At 44.0% G+C, this 21,433-nt stretch overlaps 1 protein-coding gene across 1 annotated transcript in view; it reads left to right on the forward strand.

Moving 5' to 3' along the window:
- Positions 1-21,433, forward strand: part of SPRED2 (sprouty related EVH1 domain containing 2) — a 172,429-nt gene that overhangs the window by 130,992 nt on the left and 20,004 nt on the right. Inside the window, exon 4 of the mRNA XM_063918414.1 lies at positions 6,221-6,285. Within this exon, the coding sequence (XP_063774484.1) occupies positions 6,221-6,285 (65 nt within the window). The remainder of the gene's footprint in view (positions 1-6,220; positions 6,286-21,433) is intronic.

The following is a 21,433-nucleotide window of genomic DNA, read 5'->3' on the forward strand; positions in this document are numbered from 1 at the left end:
GGAAGCTGTCCAGAAGTTGGTGGAGGCACAGGTCATTGTACCAGTTCCTCCTCATTTACAAACCACAGGTTACTATTCGAACCTTTTCGTGGTACCGAAACCGGATGGTTCGGTCAGGCCCATTCTGAACCTTAAATCACTGAACCCCTTTCTAAAGGAGTTCAAGTTCAAGATGGAGTCTCTCAGGGCGGTGATATCAGGTCTGGAAGAGGGGGGATTCCTGGTATCCCTGGATATCAAGGATGCGTACCTCCACATTCCGATTTGGCTGTCGCATCAGGCTTATCTCCGTTTCGCATTATTAGACTGTCATTTCCAGTTCCAGGCCCTGCCATTCGGCCTCTCAACAGCACCGAGGGTGTTCACCAAGGTGATGGCAGAGATGGTGGTTCTCCTCCGCAAACAAGGGGTGAACATCATTCCATATCTGGACGATCTGCTGATAAAGGCTTCGTCCAAGGAGAAGCTGTTGCAGTCCATTGTTCTCACAACGTACCTACTCAGAGTCCATGGTTGGATTCTGAATCTCCCAAAGTCACATTTGGAACCGACCCAGAGGTTGTCTTTTCTGGGGATGATCCTCGACACAGAAGTGCAGAGGGTGTTTCTTCCGCAGGAAAAGGCGTTGGTGATACAAACAATGGTCCGGGATGTCCTGAAGCCAGCCCGGGTGCCAGTTCATCACTGCATTCGCCTTTTGGGAAAGATGGTGGCCTCTTACGAGGTTCTCCAATACGGGAGGTTCCATGCTCGGGCCTTCCAACTGGATCTCCTGGACAAGTGGTCAGGATCTCATCTCCACATGCACCAGAGGATTAGTCTGTCACCAAAGGCCAGGATGTCACTCCTCTGGTGGCTCCAATTGCCTCACCTTCTGGAGGGCCGCAGGTTCGGGATTCAGGACTGGGTCCTTCTAACCACGGATGCGAGCCTTCGGGGCTGGAGCGCAGTCACTCAGGGGGAAACATTCCAGGGAAGGTGGTCAAGTCTGGAAGCCAGTCTACCCATCAACACTCTGGAACTAAGAGCCGTCTACAACGGTCTTCTTCAGACGGCCCATCTTCTAAGAAATCGGCCATTCAAGTGCAGTCGGACAATGTAACGACAGTGGCCTACATAAACCGACAGGGCGGAACGAAGAGCAGAGCTGCAATGTCATAGGTGACCAGAATCATCCTCTGGGCAGAAAGACACGCGTTGGCGCTTTCAGAAATCTTCATTCCGGGAGTAGACAGCTGGGAAGCAGATTTCCTCAGCAGACACGATCTTCATCCGGGGGACTGGGGTCTCCATCCGGAGGTGTTCAAGGAAATTACAGACCTTTGGGGGTTACCCCAAATAGACATGATGGCCTCTCGTCTCAACAAGAAGCTTCAACGCTATTGTCCCAGGTCGAGGGACCCACAAGCAGTTGCAGTGGACGCCCTGGTGTCTCCGTGGGTGTTCCGGTTGATGTATGTGTTTCCACCTCTTCCACTCATTCCAAGAGTTCTAAAGCTCGTAAAGAGATCAAGGGTTCAGGCGATCCTCATTGCTCCGGACTGGCCAAGGCGGGCTTGGTACGCGGACCTTCTGAATATCTTGCAGGAAGAGCCGAGGCCTCTTCCTCTTCAGGAGGATCTGCTGCTGCAGGTACCGTTCGCCTATCAAGACTTACGGCATGGAGGTTGAATGCCTGATACTAGCTCGGAAGGGCGTTCTGAAGAAGGTCATTCCTACCCTTATACAGGCTAGGAAAGGGGTAACGTCTAAACATTACCATCGTATTTGGAGGAAATATGTTTCTTGGTGTGAATCCAAGAAGTTTCCTACGGTGGAGTTTCAACTCAGACGGTTTCTCCTCTTCCTGCAAGCAGGTGTGGATTTGGGCCTGAGGTTGGGCTCTGTGAAGGTCCAGATTTTGTCCCTCTCCATCTTCTTCCAGAAACAATTGGCTGCCCTCCCTGAGGTTCAGACTTTTTTGAAGGGAGTTCTGCACATCCAACCTCCCTTTGTACTGCATACGGTGCCTTGGGACCTTAATGTGGTGTTGGAGTTTCTCCAGTCGGATTGGTTTGAACCTCCTACATGAGGTTGAGGTCAAATTTCTTACTTGGAAGGCGGTCACGTTGTTGGCCTTAGCTTCTGCTAGACGTGTGTGGGAATTAGGGGCTTTGTCCTGTAAAAGTCCTTACTTGATCTTCTACGAAGATAGAATTAAACTCCGGACACGTCAGCAGTTTCTTCCGAAGGTTGTGTCGGCATTTCATATCAACCAACCTATTGTGGTGCCAGTAGCTACTGACTCCTCAATTACATCAAAGTCCTCGGATGTTGTAAGGGCTCTGAAGATATATGTGAACAGAACTTCTCGTCACAGAAAGTCTAACGCTCTGTTTGTTCTATTTTATCCCAAGAAGATTGGTTGTCCTGCTTCTAAGCAGACTATTTCTCGCTGGATTCGGTTCACTATCCAGCACGCTTATTCTACAGCAGGACTGCTGTGTCCAAAATCTGTTAAGGCCCACTCAACTCGTAAGGTGGGGTCTTCCTGGACGGCTGCCCGGGGTGTCTCGGCATTGCAACTTTGCCGAGCTGCAACTTGGTCGAACACGTTTGCAAAGTTTTACAAGTACGATACTTTGGCCTCTGATGATTTGAAGTTCAGTCATTCAGTTCTGCAGGAGCCTCCGCGCTCTCCCGCCCGTTCTGGGAGCTTTGGTACATCCCCATGGTACTAATGTGGACCCCAGCATCCTCTAGGATGTAAAAGAAAATAGGATTTTGGTTTGCTACCTGTAAATCCTTTTCTCGTAGTCCGTAGAGGATGCTGGGCGCTCGCCCAGCGCTTCGTTTCCTGCAACCGTTATCTGGTTCAGTACGACTTTGTTTAGTTATGTACTGCATTGTTACTTGGTAAGTAATGTTTCAGCAGTTGCTGAGTTTTCAAGCTAAGCTAGCTTGATGTGCATTGTATATGTGAGCTGGTATGAATCTCGCCCCTATCTGTGTTAAATCGTTTTCTCGAAGATGTCCGTCTCCTCGGGCACAGTTTCTAGACTGAGTCTGGTAGGAGGGACATAGAGGGAGGAGCCAGCCCACACACTCATACTCTTTAAGTGCCAATGGCTCCTAGTGGACCCGTCTGTACCCCATGCTACTAATGTGGACCCCAGCATCCTCTACGGACTATGAGAAAAGGATTTACCGGTATGTAACCAAAATCCTATTTTTGTGTTAACTGAAAGAATGGGACAACTATGCCCTGACATCTTAGCCCTGTGAGTTTTTGAAATTCTGTGCAGCCTTTAATTTCAGCTCTCCTGCTCCAGGCAGCGATGAAAGTGGTATGCAAGACCAGCAGACAACGGAGCTCCACAGGGCACAGCAAGAACTCTTAGAAAAAAGTTCTCTTTTCAAGCTTTAATATAAGTGAACTTGTTTGCTGCAGAGGACTTTACACTTTAATTATTTTGTTTGCGTGTGAAAGCCCTTCAAAACCTGCATTTCTGAGCAGCGTGCGTACCCATAAATAGACAAAAAGAACATGGCTAAATTGTGTTTCCATTCAAGCTTCCTGCATATCAGATTACCTAGTCTACCTGGAAGAAAGGTAGGACTTGTTCAGCTAGGGACTGGCAGGTCGCCTAGGAAAACTTGCTTGCACTTTTTTATTTCAATTTCCTTAACGTACTAAAACATATACTCTTATCTTATCTCTTAAGCTGGCCATACATCAGGACGATATCTTTCCAACCAGCCAACTAACGGTTGGTCCCACAAAAAAAAACAAAAAAAACGTAATAGCTTTCAGAGGGTAACATTGATTAAGCAATTACATGGATATTTGAATTTGTTCTGTCTCATATACTTTACTTGCCTTCTGACTATTGTCTTTATTCCTGTATTACAAAATCTGGCGTGTTAAGAGGGAACTTAGCTAATTAAGAGGAAAGCATACTATGTTTATGGTAAAATTATAGTAGTAATATTAATAATGTGCTCTTTTCAGGTTATGTAGCATTGGTTACTTTTAATACTTGGTTATATAAAGAAAGAAAGAAATTGGAACAAACGATGCATATAGATTGGACCGCCTTGCACTTTTCTAATGATCCAGCGCATCAGATCCGTTTGCGCTGGTCTGTACTGGGTAACCTGCGTTAGTGTCCATTACAGGATGGAGCCCAGACCAGAACGGTACAGGCCAGCATCCAAGTATAAAGAGCCTTTACACATTAAAGCCCAGAAACATAACTAACAAAGTACACACATTCCTTTTATATGAAAGGGCATCTTGTTATAGATAGAAAAGTAATGAGATATGTTCAAAATTATTTGATAACCTTTGGAAAAATGCAGTTTGCTAACAGTTTTGTTGTGATGCATGTTAAACGAGAAATTGATTCATATGGTGATTGGGGGGGGGAAAAACAACCTTGATTTTGATGGTTGAAAACAAGGCTTGAGTGAAGACTTAGAGGCCCATTGAATAAGATATGGAATCCACCGGAACCAATCAGATTCTAGCTAACAGTCATCTAGTACATTCTGACAAGGGTTGTCCTTTCCCATCTGTGATCTTGTACAGTGTACTTAAATCAGAAAGTGCTTATTTTCTAATACCAGCTGATAAAGGACATTTTTTATGTATGTTTGACGCTTAATTATTTTTATCAATAGATGATGTGTTTTATGGCTTGATACAAAGCTGTTAATCATTTTCACTTAGTTTTATATCCCAAACAGGAACACTGGCCAAATGATACTTAAATGTGATTTACATAGTATTGTATTGTACCTAAAAAAACACCATTGGCTCGTCATTTTGTCAGTCATTAGGGGGAAGGGGGGGGACTCTATTTCGAGCAAAAAAATATTTTGCCCACAATCAAGTATGTATAGGTGTGTGTGTAGATAGATAGATAGATAGATAGATATAGAGTATCCCATATCCAAAATGCTGGGAAACAGAAGTATTTTGGATATCGGATTTTTCCATATTTTGGAATAATTGCATACCATAATGAGATATCATTGACGATAGGACCCAAGTTTAAGCACAGAATGCATTTAGGTTTCATATACACCTTATACACACAGCCTGAAGGTTATTTAATACAAGATTTTTAATAACTTCGTGCATTAAACAAAGTTTGTGTACATTGAGCCATCAGAAAACAAGCGTTTCACTATCTTATAGGCCCTACACACTGGCTGATCCGCCGCCGAGCTGCCCGACGACGGATACGGGCGACCCGGCGGCGGGGGGGCAGTGAAGTTTCTTCGCTCCCCCCTTCACCCGGCTGCATTGAAGTGCAGGCAAATATGGACGAGATCGTCCATATTGGCCTGCATGTACAGCCGACGGGGGACCAGCGATGAACGAGCGCGGGGCCGCGCATCGTTCATCGCTGGAGCCTCCACACTGCACGATATGAACGTTATCTCGTTCATTAATGAACGAGATCGTTCATATCGTGCAGTCATGTCGGCCAGTGTGTAGGGCCCTTTAGTCTCACTCAAAAAATTACGTATTTTGGAATATTCCGTATTTTGGAATATTTGGATATGGGATACTCAACCTGTGTGTGTGTATATGTATATATGTATATGTGTGTGTGTATATATATATATATATATATATATATATATATAATAATCTCCCTCTATATTCTTTTTCTATTGTAAAACATCAAGGTTTATTTAACTCAAAGTTCCATACATCCAAATAGTTGTTGTTTTTTTTCTTTTCTTTTCACTGTTGTATGTTTGTCAGTGGTGAGTCTATTTGGGATACATACGGTAGACGGGATGCCGGCTGTTACTATACCGACAGCTGTATCCCGTCTGCTGGAATCCCAGGAGCAAGTGCGCTCACCACACGTTCTATTCGCACTCTGTTCATGACGTGGATCCACCAACAGAGTGGGAATATGGGTCCATTGTCGGGATTCCGGCTGTTGGTTTATCAGCTGGTGTTGGGATTCCGGAGTGGTCTCCTGAACGCCATGTTCCGACAGCCGGTAAACTGACTGCATCATCTGTCAAAGTGTTGCACTTTAACTGATTGTATTTAATAGTGTGCCTCATAGTAGAGTACTTTTTATGCTGTTTCTTATGTTTGAATAAGCTTTTGTGAAAGCAATGTAGAAATATCGAGTCATTTAGCTTGTATTGAACTTCATTTTTATCTTTTAACATATAAAATGTGAATTAATTTCTTCATTTTTTATTAAAGGATCCACTACATCTTCTTCTACAATTCATAACGAGGCTGAACTAGGGGACGATGACGTTTTTGCAGTAAGTAATAACAACAGCAGGGAGCTGCATAAACCTGAGGTTCTTTTTAATGAATAAAAAATAAATATCTTAAATAGCAATGATGTATTGTCTTAACGGAGAACCTGGCAATGTTTTATTTTAAAAATAATGAATTAAATTGTTTTAATATAAATAATGCAGTCCAGTGCAATAGTAGAAGAGTCTTTCATTCTGCATTGAGGTTTTATGATTTTGTCATACTCTAATGGCCAAAGTAATTACCTGCAGACCAGAATCTTGTTTTTTGGGAAGTTCATTCATTTTGCATGTCTCTAACACAGCTGTATTGGTTATGTGTGCAGATATAGGTGCATGTGGGGCCAGTATAAGCACTTACACATTTTGTAAATGTGAACCCTATTACGTTTGGCTGCTGGTCTTATATTGTTTGTATTTTCAGTGACTGGGAAGTTTTGCATTAAGCATATCCAAGAGAATTCAGCTGAACTTGAAAATCTTACATTTGCTCTACTAATGTGTTTTGTAAGCATGGTGTGTGGACTGTCTATAATTTCAGGTGAAGCGTGTGAGGTTCTATTCTGGATACACACCTATACAGTCGTCGGCCCGTTCTCCCGATATCATGTGATCGGGCTGACCATTGTATAGGTGTGCACGCTGTGTCGTAGCTGATAAACTGCCTTTAACGCTCCTCCAGCGGCCGGGTTCGGGAGCTTGCATCTCATATACTGTTTAATATTTGTCAGTGCAACCACCTGATCCCATAGAAGCCTATACATACTGAGCTATTTTAGCACAGTGTGTATGGGGCTGACAGTAGGTCAAGCTGGTGGCACACTGTGTCATTGTAAAAGTGTGTACACCCAGCTTTAAAGCCGCTGCAGTGTCTTAAGCTGGGTAAATGCTCCCGATCAGCCAGGCTGTGCGCGTATCTATGATCTCCTGTGACGTGGGTGAGGGGAGCAGCTCCTCTATGGGGATCAGGAGGTCGGCTGTGCAGTACATAAAATGCAAACCTCCCGGCCCCAATAGCTGTAGGAGCATTACAATGCTCCTACAACGGCATATACAATTGGCGGCCCACCGTCCCGTTGCCTTGATATCAGGAGAACGGGAGGACAATTATATAGGTGTGCACCCACCTTTACTTGCAATGTAATTAGTAAAGAAACAATTATCTAGTAAAGAAATCATTAGTGCTATCTGTATCGATGACCATGTGATCTAGCTCAAACTTTTGTTCCCATAAATGGCCAAGTTTGACCATTTTTATCAGCAAACACTTGAAAGCAGTTGTTTATGAGAGCAGATTGAGCATAAATTAGCAACCTTCTTTGATAAAATGTCATGTATTTAATTCATCTGTTCTGTGTGCAAGTTATTCAACAAGAATACATTTATGAATTAGGCCTACAGTCATTAAAATTCATCAACTGTGTGGGCAGCATTGCTGTATCTGCTCACACGTTTTCTAGTTTTAGTATTCTGCTTTGAAGTTGAAGTATGCCTTTAATAGAATACGCTAAATTTCATTGTATATACTAAATAATTGATTCAAGAGTAAAACAGTTTCCCACCTACAGATGTGCTATCGTGGAGGTCATTTATCAACATTGTTACCTTCTCAGCTTCACAATTGAGATTGCTTATTGTAGGTGCCTATCGCATCGTGTTCTAGAGTTGGGGTTCTTCATTCAGTGCTTCTAATCCCCCCCCCAAAAAAAAAAAAAATATTTTTTTAATTTATTTTTTAACAAAGGCTTATTTATTTTCTACGTTTACAGTGCTAAAACCTACTAACTAGGAACTTAAACACACTTATTAATGATAAAGCATAATTATATTTAAACATTTATGATTTTTTTGGCCATAAATCCTGCACTGTTCCTAAATACTCTGTGTAAAACCAATTTGTGACACAAACATTCCCCCAATGCATTTCCTAGCCCTCTGTCCCACACCAGTGCACTGTACAACTGTTCAATATTAGGGCTTATTGGTAATGAGCAACAGGGCTCTGTAATGCTGGATAGTGAGGAAAGCAGGACATGCCTAAAACATGGACGTGCAAGGTTTAGGGAAGACCTTGCTCGTGTGAGCTTACATTCCAGTTGGAAGAGCCAACAGCTGAAATGACAGACGTGAGTGTGGCTCATCATGGAGATTGAGAGTATTGGTGTGGGGTTAAGGTGAGCTATAATAAAGAGATGGTTTTTCGCAGAACATTTAAAGATTGGAGAGACATCTTGTAGGGAATCTCAGGTATTTTGCATGAGAAGTCGCGTGTCGAATTATGTCTGTTTCGTACTTAAAGTAGGTAGCAAAATAATGGGTTAAGAGGAAGGAAGGGGTTGGAGGTGTAGGTGGGCAGAGAAGGGAGTTGAATGCAGACCAGATGCATGTTAGAGGCTTGCTTGGCAAGTGATAGGGCAGTGGTCCCAGGTGAAAGGATGAATTTAATGAATTCTGCTTTATAGCAAGATTTCCTCCAGTGGTCCTCACCATCTAACCCAACCGTCCCTCTCTTCCATGATGTAGTTTCCAGACCAACTTTCTTCCCCTTAACACAAGCCAGACATCTCTCTTCCCCATTGCTTTCAACTGCCTATTCTGCGTATGATGCAGCTACGTTCCGATGCTTATTGACAGACACATTGAGGTCGATTCAATTCAACGACAGTTGAATAGCGCCGGGAATTAGCTCCCGGCGCTATTCAATTCAGCGCAGGTTAAGTCGGCGAATGCCCGTTCTCGCGGACTTAACAGGTTGATTTGTCGGGAGAACGGGCATTCTCCGACTTAACTCCCCGCCGCGATGCTGATTCCCGATAGTCAGCCTCGCGCGGCAGCACTTTTGTCGTATTTCTTCTCTTATCCCCCGGGGGTGAGAGAAGAATTCCCGACAATTGTCACTTGGCGCTGTATTGAATAGCGCCGGGAGCTAATTCCCGGCGCTATTCAACTGACGGTGAATTGAATCGACCCCATTGCCTAATAGTCATGAACCTTATCAGAATGTTAGCGAAGAATGGTCATTCATCGAAACTCCCTGTTGGTCCAGAGAGCAAAGCGAACACTTACTGTGTGTTGAAATCTTGTTATTGGCAGCTGGATAGCCAGGTGCCACAAGTGACTGCCCCCACTACCTTGATCCTCTGTGTTACTCTGTGTATAAAAAAACATTAAGCTCATGAGCAGAACAGTGAAAGTGGAATTGGTTCATGAGTAAAGTAGCAATTGCTGGCTTGTTGCAAGCAAGCGTCAGAGTGTATTCCAGTGCAGGGTGGCTGGCTGGCCTGGCACATCTAGCTGTCAGCTCAGTGGCAGAGCTTAAGCTCAGAGTACAGTCCTTTTGACACATTTGGAAGCTATGTAAGGAAGCATCACTTCCACTCTGCCGTAGTAGATGAGTCATGTAAAAACTAACGTGAACATGATCTTAGTGGTCAGATCAACCAAGGTCAAGGCAGAGCAAGGGAGGAGCATACAGTACTATCCATGCGGTTGACACAGTGATTCATCTGCTTCCTTTTTGTGAAAATGTAGCACCCTCTTTCTCAGCGGGAATATAAAGTGCATTTGAAAAGTCTAGTGATGGTGATCGACAAACTGCATTGCTAACCTACAATTCATTGGTGGAACATGTGCATTGCATCAGCCAGAACTTCTGTACAGTCTGCAGAAAATTGTAAATGCTGTAGAAACGGCCGGGGGGGGGGGGGGGGGGGCGTCGTCGTCGTCGTCGGTGTAGTGGTGATAAGAGGTGTGTTGGAGGGTCGTTTCAGGTTTGTGGCCTTTGCTGACCAGATGCTTTCAACAGTTGGTATTCTGTTCCCATCTGTTCTTTTGTCCCGGTTTTAAAAGACAAACAACAGCAGGCTGGGTTAAAAGGTGACTTCCTCTGCTCCAGAGTTAAGCTATCATTAGCAGCTGCTTCCCAGCTACCTGCCAGATTGATTTATGGAACAAGATAAGGGAGGGGAAGGAGCAAGTCCTTCTATGAATTAAATGGCTTTGCTGTCTCCACTCCACATTAACACCGGACTCTGCCACTCCCTGCTTGGAGGCCTGCTTATAAAGCAGCGTGTAAATAACTTTATTGGGCTATTTGCACTGACCCCAATAAGAATAGCCTTTTTCTTGGTACAGTTTAATGTATTACTTATTCTAAATGTAATGGTCACCGAAAGAAAATAGTAAAAAAAAATAATTAAAAAATGCCCCAAATATGGATAATCTTGCTTGTCATACTAACTGTAATCCAGGACTAGACAAAATGATGATTTAGAATGCAGTAAGAGCTTCGCTTTTGTTGAATAACGCTATAATAAATACCAATAAATATCACTTTTTTTTATATTTTTTTATTTTTTTTTTGGTTAAAGGGGAGAACTAAAAGATAGTTACAGTACTTGAAGTTGACTTTGTCTATAATTGCCTGTAGCAAAAGTCTCTAATTTCTTCCTCTGGGCGCATTATGCAGCAAAACTTTTCTAGGAATTGTAATTTTATTTATATAGTGTACATATATTCCGCAGGGCTATACGTGGTATTTGTCTGGTTCCAGTCAGGATGTTGACACCAGAATGGTGACAGCTTCTGAATGTCCATATTATTTATTAGCAGTTATTTATACAGCGCACACATATTCCGCAGCATTTACAGAGAATATTTACACGCTCCACACACAGATAGCATCTTGGTCAGGATTTAACTCGTGACCTCTGGACAGTAAGGCAGTAATGCTAGCCACTACGCCAACCATGCTGCAGAAGAATTTGAGTTTGTAAGTTACACATAACTAAATGTTAACCATACAATTTAATCTGCTATATTTTGTTTAGTTCTTTATCTCCTCCAAGGATAGGAAACAAACCCCAAGGCAATGAGAAGTTAGTGAAATGTGCCTGTACATTGTAAGCTAGCGGGCAGGGCCTTCCTACCTCTGTCTGTCTGCTCTTACACAGTTTTGTTCTATTACTGTTGTTCTAATTGTAAAGCGCAACGGAATATGCTGCGCTATATAAGAAACTGTTAATAAATAATAAATGTGACCACTGCGTGGACAGTACTATTGCATAACATACTTCACAACGTAATACTTAAGCATCAAGACATTTTGCTTGTACAAGACAATCCTCAAAGAATGAAATGTCTATGGAAAGTCCTCTCCCAAATCCATGACAGAAAGTCCTTCACATCTCCCAGCTTTATTCCTGGGTTTGTGAAAATCCAGCCCTATTGTCTTTCTTTGCTCAAGCTGATGAAGCGAGTGACTGTTCTGTGGAGTCTTTGAAGCACAAAGCTGAATGAATAGAGCAGTGTGCCCTTATGCAAACACTGCGGAAAGTAAACTTGCATTAAGGCAGTTCTGGGCTTTTTGGGCTTTTTGTTTTTTGTCACGCGTTGGATTTTCAAGGAAAAATGTCACCCTAGGTTTAATGTATGTACTGCTTAACCCACTTGTTGCCAAACTTCCCTAGTTAATGCTGAGCTCTTGCGATATAGGCGTAGCTTCGAGGAGCTGCTATACGTTTTTTGTTTTAGGTTGCAGCTTGAAAAAGTAAGGTTGTGTAGTGTGCGTTGTTACCTGTTAAATGTTTGTATTGTAAGTTCTTTATGTTGTACCATTTACACCCTTTGTATCCATATGTACCATCCATCTTTATCATATGGGCTTACTTAATAGGTTGGTATGTAGGTATATATCCCCTTGTTTATTACAAGATTTTCCTTGCACCTTCCTCTTTGGGGCGGTAGGGGAAAACTAGTGATGCCGGCAGGCACAATGTGCCGCTCCAGAACAGCACATTGCACCAATGTCTGCAGTTGAATTCCTCCCTTGGTGCCTTTGTTATGTCATTATCGGGTCTGTTTATCATTGCACGGCTATGACCTAGAATTTCTATTGCTGCCAAAATTAGTTCCACATTTCATCTTTTAAATATCACCAGTGCCGCCAGGTGATAGTTCCCCGTTTGTACCAGTTGGTGGCGGTAAGGAGTCTTTTCCATGTTGCCGTGCTGATGTTCCTGCGCATGTTTGTCCAGGCTTCACATGTTCTCAAATGTACAGTGGAACCTGGAAAACCTGGCAAAACTTTTCTGGCAACATGGAATCGCCATTGTAAACCCATACCCTCTAACTACCTTTTTGGCCGGTACAGTACAGTTTTTTTATGGTCTGTACCCGCCATAAAGGGCTTTGTACCAGGTTTCGGCATTTCCCAATCCTATTGATTCCTGTAAGAGAGCCACATGGCCACGCCCCCTTTACAAGTTTTGTACCAATTTTCGGCACAGCTGTGTTGGAGGTTATGTTAACCCTATATAGAAAGGGAGAAGCCTTATCTGTGTTTTTGCAAGAGACAGGTTTTTGTTCCCTTTAATAAATGGCCCTTTATAAATTTTCATCAATATTTGTTAATTCGTTAAAATGGCTCCCAGCTATGTGTGTAGGTACGCTTACATTTTCATAGCTACCGGTCTTCATTCACGTGATAGAAAAGGGAAGGCACCTGCACATAAATGACATATGTGACTCCATTAACTGCTCCATTAACTATAAATGAGTAATTGGTCTAACTCCAAACACAGTTTATTTGTAGCCTGTGCAGAAGGATTTCCTGAAGGTGCAGGAAATTATACAGGATTTAACAGTCATGTGAAGCAGGAAAGGGTGTCATCCAATTCCATTTTACAGCAAGAGCTGGTTAGGTTGGTGGATTCCAAGAAGAGACAATGTAATCTGCTGTCAGGATTAGGTTTTCCATAAAGCTTATTTTATTTACACAGTTCTAACTGCACACAGCTCTTTACAGAGTTACAATAAAACTGTAATATGGTACAGCAAAGAAAACAAAGGTAGGACTGAACAGCCAGGTAATAATGAGGAGTGACTTGTGTCACAACTTAAATGGAACGGAACACCTGTCCCAGAGGCCAAATAGCTTCTAATGACCACTCCTGCCTACTGCTAGTACAAAACTGGCATACAATGTCAGTCAGTGTGGGCTGGTTTTTATTGTAACTGCTAATAGCTGGCTGAAGAGTCTGGGCAGAACTGTGTTTTCCGTCAGATGTTTCTTTCATTAAACTGATCTCTCACAAGGCAAGTACTTAAATCTGGGCAATTAATTCTACAGATTATTTTGTGTGGTGTTAATGCACTCTTTGCCGCAGTACACGTGCTCGACTGTTGGAAATAATCTTTGGGCCAGATTAAAATCATATCGCACCCGCTATCTCCCATCTAAAGTGATGGAAGATAGAGGGGCGAAATGTAAATATACCCTGTTATCACGCTCATTACAGTCTGCGTCAAGCGCCTAAACCAGACTAAAGTAATGGGCGCCCAAACGGGTCTCTTTACACGCATTTCAGCTTGCTACCTCCGGGGGTAGCAAGCTGAAATGAAGTTGTCGCGCCCATCTGCAGTAACATTAGAATAACGCCAGCGGGCGCGATAGGGGGCGGGAGGGACATGCTAACATTTGAATTTGGCCCTTTGTGTGGGAAGTACTTTTTTTTACTTTTTTTTATTAAATTTTTTTATTAAATGCTGTAAATTCACAAGTGAAGTCCACAGGAAAGTCTACACATTCTTATAGTAAAAATGAATCGGTCAGTAACTAAAATCTACAATGGAAAATGCTGGTTTGTAAAATGCTGTGAATGTAGCTGCGTTTCTACTAGGTGAATCAAAACGTAGCTTACTATGGGGTAAATTTACTAAGGTGGGAGGGTTTTTTTTTAGAACTGGTGATGTTGCCCATAGCAACCATTCAAATTCTATCTGTTTTCTTCTAGAAGCAGCTAGATAAAGGTTAAGTAGAATCTGATTGGTTGCTATGAGCAACATCACCAATTCTAAAAAATAACTACCCTTAGGTGTTACTGCACTTTAATATCTGCTTGGGAAATCTGATCGGATAGGAGCAGCCTGCTTCTGTCTGCAGTTTATAGTCCTGATCACAGGTGCAGAGGACTACAAGGCAACCTTCAGCACTGCTTCATGTAAGAGGCCTTCATATTACAATACAGCTGCCTTTGGCTAGTAATTCAGTTGTTAAATGCCATGTCTAACATCTTTCCCCTTACACTGTCAGAGTAGCAGAATCCATAGACTCCCACACTGCGCTGTACTACAGAACACTTATTATTCCTTTATAACTCCTTGAAAGATAAGTACATACAGAAATTCTCAAGGCAGTTGTGGCGTCATATCACCCTCTTTCTAACCAGGCGCTAACAGTAATATAGGATTATATTTATTTAGTATAATTATATGCCTTAGGTACTGCAGTAAGAAGCACAACAGGATGTGTGAAAAATCACATGTAACATTATACAACACATTCATTGTTTGTTGTATTTATCAACTTGCATTTTATATTCTCTGGTACAACAAGCAAAGTGGAACACAGTGTATCTCATTAGGTTAGCAGCATTAACCAAACTCTACTTCAGATTTAGGTTCCCAGCGCTCATTCCCATGTCACAGGTGGAAAACAGCCTTCCCAGTGGCAGGAAGCGGCTCCTGTTATGTTCGCTTCCTTGTGTTTCTCTTTGCTTCTATCCAAACATCCTGTTTTCTACAATTTTTTAAAAATAATTATTATTGGGTTTTTTGCTCCGGTGGATATATTTTCTTTTTGGAGCTATGCACTCTCTTTCTCTTAAGCTGGGTACGCACTTTTCCAATCCTCCGGGGTTCCAACTCCAGACCAGAGACCTACTGTAAGTCGCAGATATAAAACCAAATCTACGTATACATGGGATGCGGTTACAATCCCGACGGATGTGATCTTGGCGCACGAGATACCAGTGCCGGAATCCCGACACCCAATGGAATGACAACAGTGCAATTCTGAAAGGGGACAGGACACTGACGCCGGAATCACGACCATCTGGATCCCGATTGTAGAGACAGCAGGGCGGGTAAGTACTACACCGAAGATGGGAGGGGGGTTGGTTTAGGCAACCCCTTGAGGACTTAGGTTTAAGGTGTGTTTGTTGAGGGGGGAGGGGGAGGTGGTTTCATACCCAACCCGCACGCAGACATGTACAATTTATCTGCAGATCTACATCTGCTGGTAGGATTGCATCACCGTACACACTCTTCTAGTCTTTGGCATACTGGTTGCCAATCACACACATTTACATAATAATAGTTACATACAAGACTTACACACATGATCTGTGTTGGCTTTTAGACATTACAGAGAAAGCTTAATTAAAAAAAAAAAAAAAAAAAGGATATATTTTCCAATAACCAACACCAGGCTTAAACAGTCAGGGGAGATAACCCCTGTAGCAGGGAGACACCCAGAGCATGGCCTCCCATTGTCATCATGCTAACCAGCCCCAAACTTGGTCATCCAAGGGCTGAAATCCCACGGAAAGTCAGGTCCCACCCCCAAAAAATGGGATCTCTCCTCCCGAGGAACAACCAGCCCTGGCTTCAGGATTAATGATAATAGTTAAATAATAATGGAGAAGGCACGAGGAAGTGATAAACCAGTGATAAGTGCAAGGTCATAATGCACCATCCAATCGGCTCCAATATGTAAATGAACAGTTAGGAGCTGATTGGCTGGTGCGTTTATCACCTTGCACTTATCACTGGTTTATCACTTCCTTATGCCTTCTGCAGGTTAATACATCTGCCCCAATGTTCTTTACAGGTAGCCTACAAGTCCCAGCAAGGGTGGTCTTCAGTTTGCCAACTGTTGGGATCCCGGCGCCGGAATACCGACACCCGGCATACCAACACCTTTTCTCCCTCTTGGGGGTCCACGACCCCCCTGGAGGGAGAATATATAGCCTAGCACGTCACTGTGCCCGCAGCGTGGCGAGCGCAGCGAGCCACCAAGGGGCTCATTTGTGCTCGCCCAGCTGTCGGTATGCTGGCGGTCGGGATTCCAGCGACGGTATGCTGGCCGCCGGAATACCATACTACACCCCCCAGCAAGCCTGCCCATCACGGTGGCATTGCAGAATCACAAGTTCCACCAAGCCCAGCATTAAGGGTCTGCTGGCACTTGTAATCCACCTGTATATAAAAAAAAGCAAAAAAACCTAAAAAAAACCAATTCAAATAAAGAAGTGAGACGCACCAAATGTTGTATTATTGAAAAAAACACCCCCCCCCCCACACACATCCTTTTGTTCTTACATTTTAATTCAAAATCTAGGAAGCAGGTCCTCTAAGTAGCATCCTCGAGTATTTGCAAAATAATAAACCGACAAATTATTTCTATGAAGAGTCCTGTTGCTGATGACAGGGTCACGGCCACTTCATAAAAATGACTGGGGACATGCTATGAGCCCACATCCAGCAGCATCTCTTGATTTTTCAGCAAGTTTAAAAATCAGGCGACCAGGATTGGATGGAAGCGCAGGTTGTGTGAGCATACACACTCTACTATTTTCAGCACAGGTGGTGTAATGGTGAGCTATACTTCCTTAAAGCTCTGAGGCCATGGGTCTGATTTCCACCAAGGCTTTATATCGCCACATCACCACTTGGTGAAAATGTTAGCCATCATACAGGCCATATACACGTGTGGGAGAACAGAGAAGCAGACACATCCTCAGTGGACACACAACTTAAATTTGGGCATGTTGGTAGTGTGTTAACTGAATACATATTCCTGTAGTAATTTATTATTATTTCTCTAACGTCCTTGAGGATGCTGGGACTCCGTAAGGACCATGGGGAATAGACGGGCTCAGCAGGAGATAGGGCACTTTAAGAAAGCTTTGGACTGTGGGTGTGCACTGGCTCCTCCCTCTATGCCCCTCCTCCAAGTTCAAAATGGAATCACTCAGGGCGGTCATCGCCAGCCTGGAGGGGGGGATTGGATGGTGTCCCTGCACATAAAGGATGCTTACCTTCATGTTCCGATATTCCCCCTGCATCAGGCATTCCTGAGATTTGCAGTGCAGGACTGTCACTACCAATTTCAGACGTTGCCGTTTGGGCTTTCCACGGCCCCGAGAATTTTCACCAAGGTAATGGCGGAAATGATGGTGCTCCTGCGCAGGCAGGGGGTCACAATTATCCCATACTTGGACGATCTCCTCATAAAGGCGAGATCTCGGGAGAGGTTGCTGGACAGCGTGTCTCTGTCCATGAAGACGTTGCAGATACACGGCTGGATTCTCAATATACCGAAGTCCCAGCTAGTCCCTACAACGCATCTGACCTTTTTGGGGCTGATTCTAGACAGACCAGAAAAAGGTTTTCCTTCCGATTGAAAAGGTTCAGGAACTCATAGCCATGGTCAGGAACCTATTAAAACAAAAAAAGGTTTCAGTGCATCATTGCACGCGGGTCCTAGGGAAGATGGTGGCTTCCTACGAGGCCATCCCTTTCGGCAGGTTCCATGCGAGGACTTTTCAATGGGACCTCTTGGACAAGTAGTCCGGGTCCCATTTACAAATGCATCAAAGGATCACCCTGTCTCCCAGGACCAGGGTATCTCTCCTGTGGTGGCTGAACAGTGCTCACCTACTAGAAGGTCGCAGGTTCAGCATTCAGGACTGGGTCCTGGTGACCACGGACGCAAGCCTCCGAGGCTGGGGAGCAGTGACACTGGGAAGAAATTTCCAAGCTTAGAGTCTTGTCTCCACATCAGCGTCCTGGAGTTGAGGGCCATATACAACGCCCTGCGTCAAGCGGAGGAATTGCTTCGGAGAAAACCGGTTCTGATTCAGTCAGACAATGTCAAGGCAGTGGCTCATATAAACCGCCAAGGCGGAACAAGGAGCAGAATGGCCATGGCAGAAGCGACCAGGATTCTACGCTGGGCGGAAGGCCATGTAAGATCGCTATCAGCGGTGTTCATCCCGGGGGTGGACAACTGGGAGGCGGACTTCCTCAGCAGGCACGACCTGCATCCGGGAGAGTGGGGACTTCATCAAGAAGTCTTCGCACAGATCACGGATCGTTGGGGACTGCCTCAAATCGACATGATGGCATCCCGTCTCAACAAAAAGCTAAAGCGGTATTGCGCCATGTCAAGGGACCCTCAGGCGGTAGCGGTAGACGCTCTGGTGACACCTTGGGTGTTCAGATCGGTCTATGTGTTTCCTCCTCTTCCTCTCATACCCAAGGTGTTGAGAATAATACGAAGAAGCAGGGTCAGAACAATACTCATTGTTCCGGATTGGCCACGGAGGACTTGGTATCCGGAGCTGCAAGAGTTGCTCGCAGGGGATCCGTGGCCTCTTCCTCTACGGCAGGGGCCCTGTCTGTTCCAAGACTTACCGCGGCTGCGTTTGACGGCATGGTTGAACGCCGGCTCCTAGCGGAAAAAGGGATTCCGGAGGAAGTCATTCCTACCCTGATCAAGGCTAGGAAAGACGTGATGTTAAAACATTATCACCGTTTATGGCGGAAATATGTTTCTTGGTGTGAGGCCAGAGCTGCTCCTACGGAGGAGTTCCATTTGGGCCGTCTACTTCACTTCCTTCAAACAGGAGTGACTTTGGGCCTAAAATTAGGGTCCATAAAGGTCCAGATTTCGGCCTTCTCCATTTTCTTTCAAAGAGAATTGGCCTCTATTCCTGAAGTACAGTCCTTTGTGAAGGGAGTGCTGCATATTCAGCCTCCCTTTGTGCCTCCGGTGGTGCCTTGGGATCTTAACGTGGTGTTACGTTTCCTCAATTCACCTTGGTTTGAACCACTCAAAACTGTGGAGTTGAAATACCTCACGTGGAAAATGGTCATGTTGTTGGCGTTAGCTTCGGCAAGACGTGTTTCCGAATTGGCGGCTTTATCACATAAATGCCCATACTTGGTTTTTCACGTGGATAGGGCAGAGTTGAGGACTCGCCCTCACTTTCTGCCAAAAGTGGTCTCCTTTTTTCATGTGAACCAACCTATTGTCGTGCCTGTGGCTACACGGGACTTGGAGGATTCCGAGTCCCTGGATGTAGTCAGGGCTTTGAAGATTTATGTGACCAGAACGGCTAGAATCAGGAAGACTGAAGTTTTGTTCGTTCTGTATGCGGCCAACAAGGTTGGCGCTCCTGCTTCAAAGCAGACTATTGCTCGCTGGATCTATAACACGATTCAGCAGGTGCATTCTATGGCAGGATTGCCGTTACCGAAATCGGTTAAGGCCCACTCCACTAGGAAAGTGGGCTCTTCTTGGGCGGCTGCCCGAGGGGTCTCGGCATTACAGTTGTGCCGAGCAGCTACTTGGTCGGGGACAAACACCTTTGCAAAGTTCTATAAGTTTGATACCCTGGCTGAGGAGGACCTCCTGTTTGCTCAATCGGTGCTGCTGAGTCATCCGCACTCTCCCGCCCGTTTGGGATTACGGAGTCCCAGCATCCTCAAGGACGTTAGAGAAAATAAGATTTGACTTACCGGTAAATCTATTTCTCGTAGTCCGTAGAGGATGCTGGGCGCCCGTCCCAAGTGCGGACTTCTTCTGCAAGACTTGTATATAGTTATTGCTTACATAAGGGTTATGTTATAGTTTTTCGGTGGAACCGTGGCTATGTTGTTGTTCATACTGTTAACTGGGTAAGTTTATCACAAGTTATACGGTGTGATTGGTGTGGCTGGTATGGATCTCGCCCTTAGATTTACAAAAATCCTTCCTCGTACTGTCCATCTCCTCTGGGCACAGTTTCCCTAACTGAGGTCTGGAGGAGGGGCATAGAGGGAGGAGCCAGTGCACACCCAGAGTCCAAATCTTTCTTAAAGTGCCCTATCTCCTGCGGAGCCAGTCTATTCCCCATGGTCCTCACGGAGTCCCAGCATCCTCTACGGACTACGAGAAATAGATTTACCGGTAAGTAAAATCGTATTTTTTGTTGTTGTTGTTGTTGTTGTTGTTGTTTATTATTATTATTATTATTATTATTATTATTATTATAATAATAATAATAATAATATCTAGTCAAAACAGGAGCAGTAAATGGTTTCTTGTTATTTGGCTGGATGTGCTGAGCTCTTAAATACAAGGTGGGTTTTTGGAACAAAACTTGGTTCTGTAGCCTTGACAGTGACACTTGGGTCAGGCTGTGTATACAGGCGCTGTGGAGTAAAGGTGGATGCTGGCGCAGTGACAGTAAGATGATTGACAGCTTCCTGTTAGAACAGTACAGAAGATTAGAGCTGCTATAAAGTGCACAAAGGAGTGATGGCCAGAGAGGGAGTAGAAGAGCAGAATTTCGGAAACATTCTTCTGTGTACTTATTGCATCATTGTTTCAAGCATCAGTATGCACTTTGGCCCACAAAACAAAAAAACTTTGCTCCCCTGGTGTATAAAATGAGTGCTCCGGTTCCCTGGGACATCTGGACATAGCTCTGTTTCCAGATTCCGTATTACTGCAGCCTTCTAAATCCCTTGTCACCTTCATGAGCAAAGTGAATAGCAAATGTGTACATTTAATAAATAAATGACATTGTCACACTTTGGTAACCTTTGTATAAAAGTTGCGGTGTAAGATGCTACATGGGTTTTGTTTCTAACGGGGCTGACTTTCATTTCCACATCCAAACTGCTCTAGACCAAAGAATCCTTGGTATAATCTGTCTGCAGTCCCCATATGCTTTGATTTATCCACATAATGTCAACAATTCAAAATATTTTTGGTCCTGATTCTGTCCTATTCTTTTAAGGCCCGTACACACTGGCCGATATATCGACCGTTCTATTGAACTGGGCGGGCGTGTACAGTTCATTACGTCCGTCCCCGATGGATCGGGCAGTGTGTATGTGCAGCACACTGCCCGATCCATCCATTGATATATCTGCAGATCAATTGATCTGCAGCTATATCTATCAGTGTGTACCCACTATTAGACAGGTCACTATTTATTTACATATTATCCCATTGGGCAGAGAGGAGCCTCTTGTTTTGATCTACATTTTATCTTCCGGTTATATGTAGAATGAATAATATAAATTCAAAATATAAATAAACGATAACACCTCACTACCAGCATTTCTCAGAGGATTTCTTCTTCTCCTAAACATGCAGACGTCTGGTGCAGATTAGTATAGCATACAACACATGATAATCGCACACATCATAGAGGGTGTGACTCATTGGATCGACAGCCAATAGTTCGACCCTGTATGGTCAACATGCAGTATGTCGACTAGGTGAAAAGGCTGACATGAAAAAGGTAGGCAACAC

The sequence above is a fragment of the Pseudophryne corroboree genome, chromosome 4 (genome assembly GCF_028390025.1).
Source record: "Pseudophryne corroboree isolate aPseCor3 chromosome 4, aPseCor3.hap2, whole genome shotgun sequence".
Taxonomy (NCBI): domain Eukaryota; kingdom Metazoa; phylum Chordata; class Amphibia; order Anura; family Myobatrachidae; genus Pseudophryne; species Pseudophryne corroboree.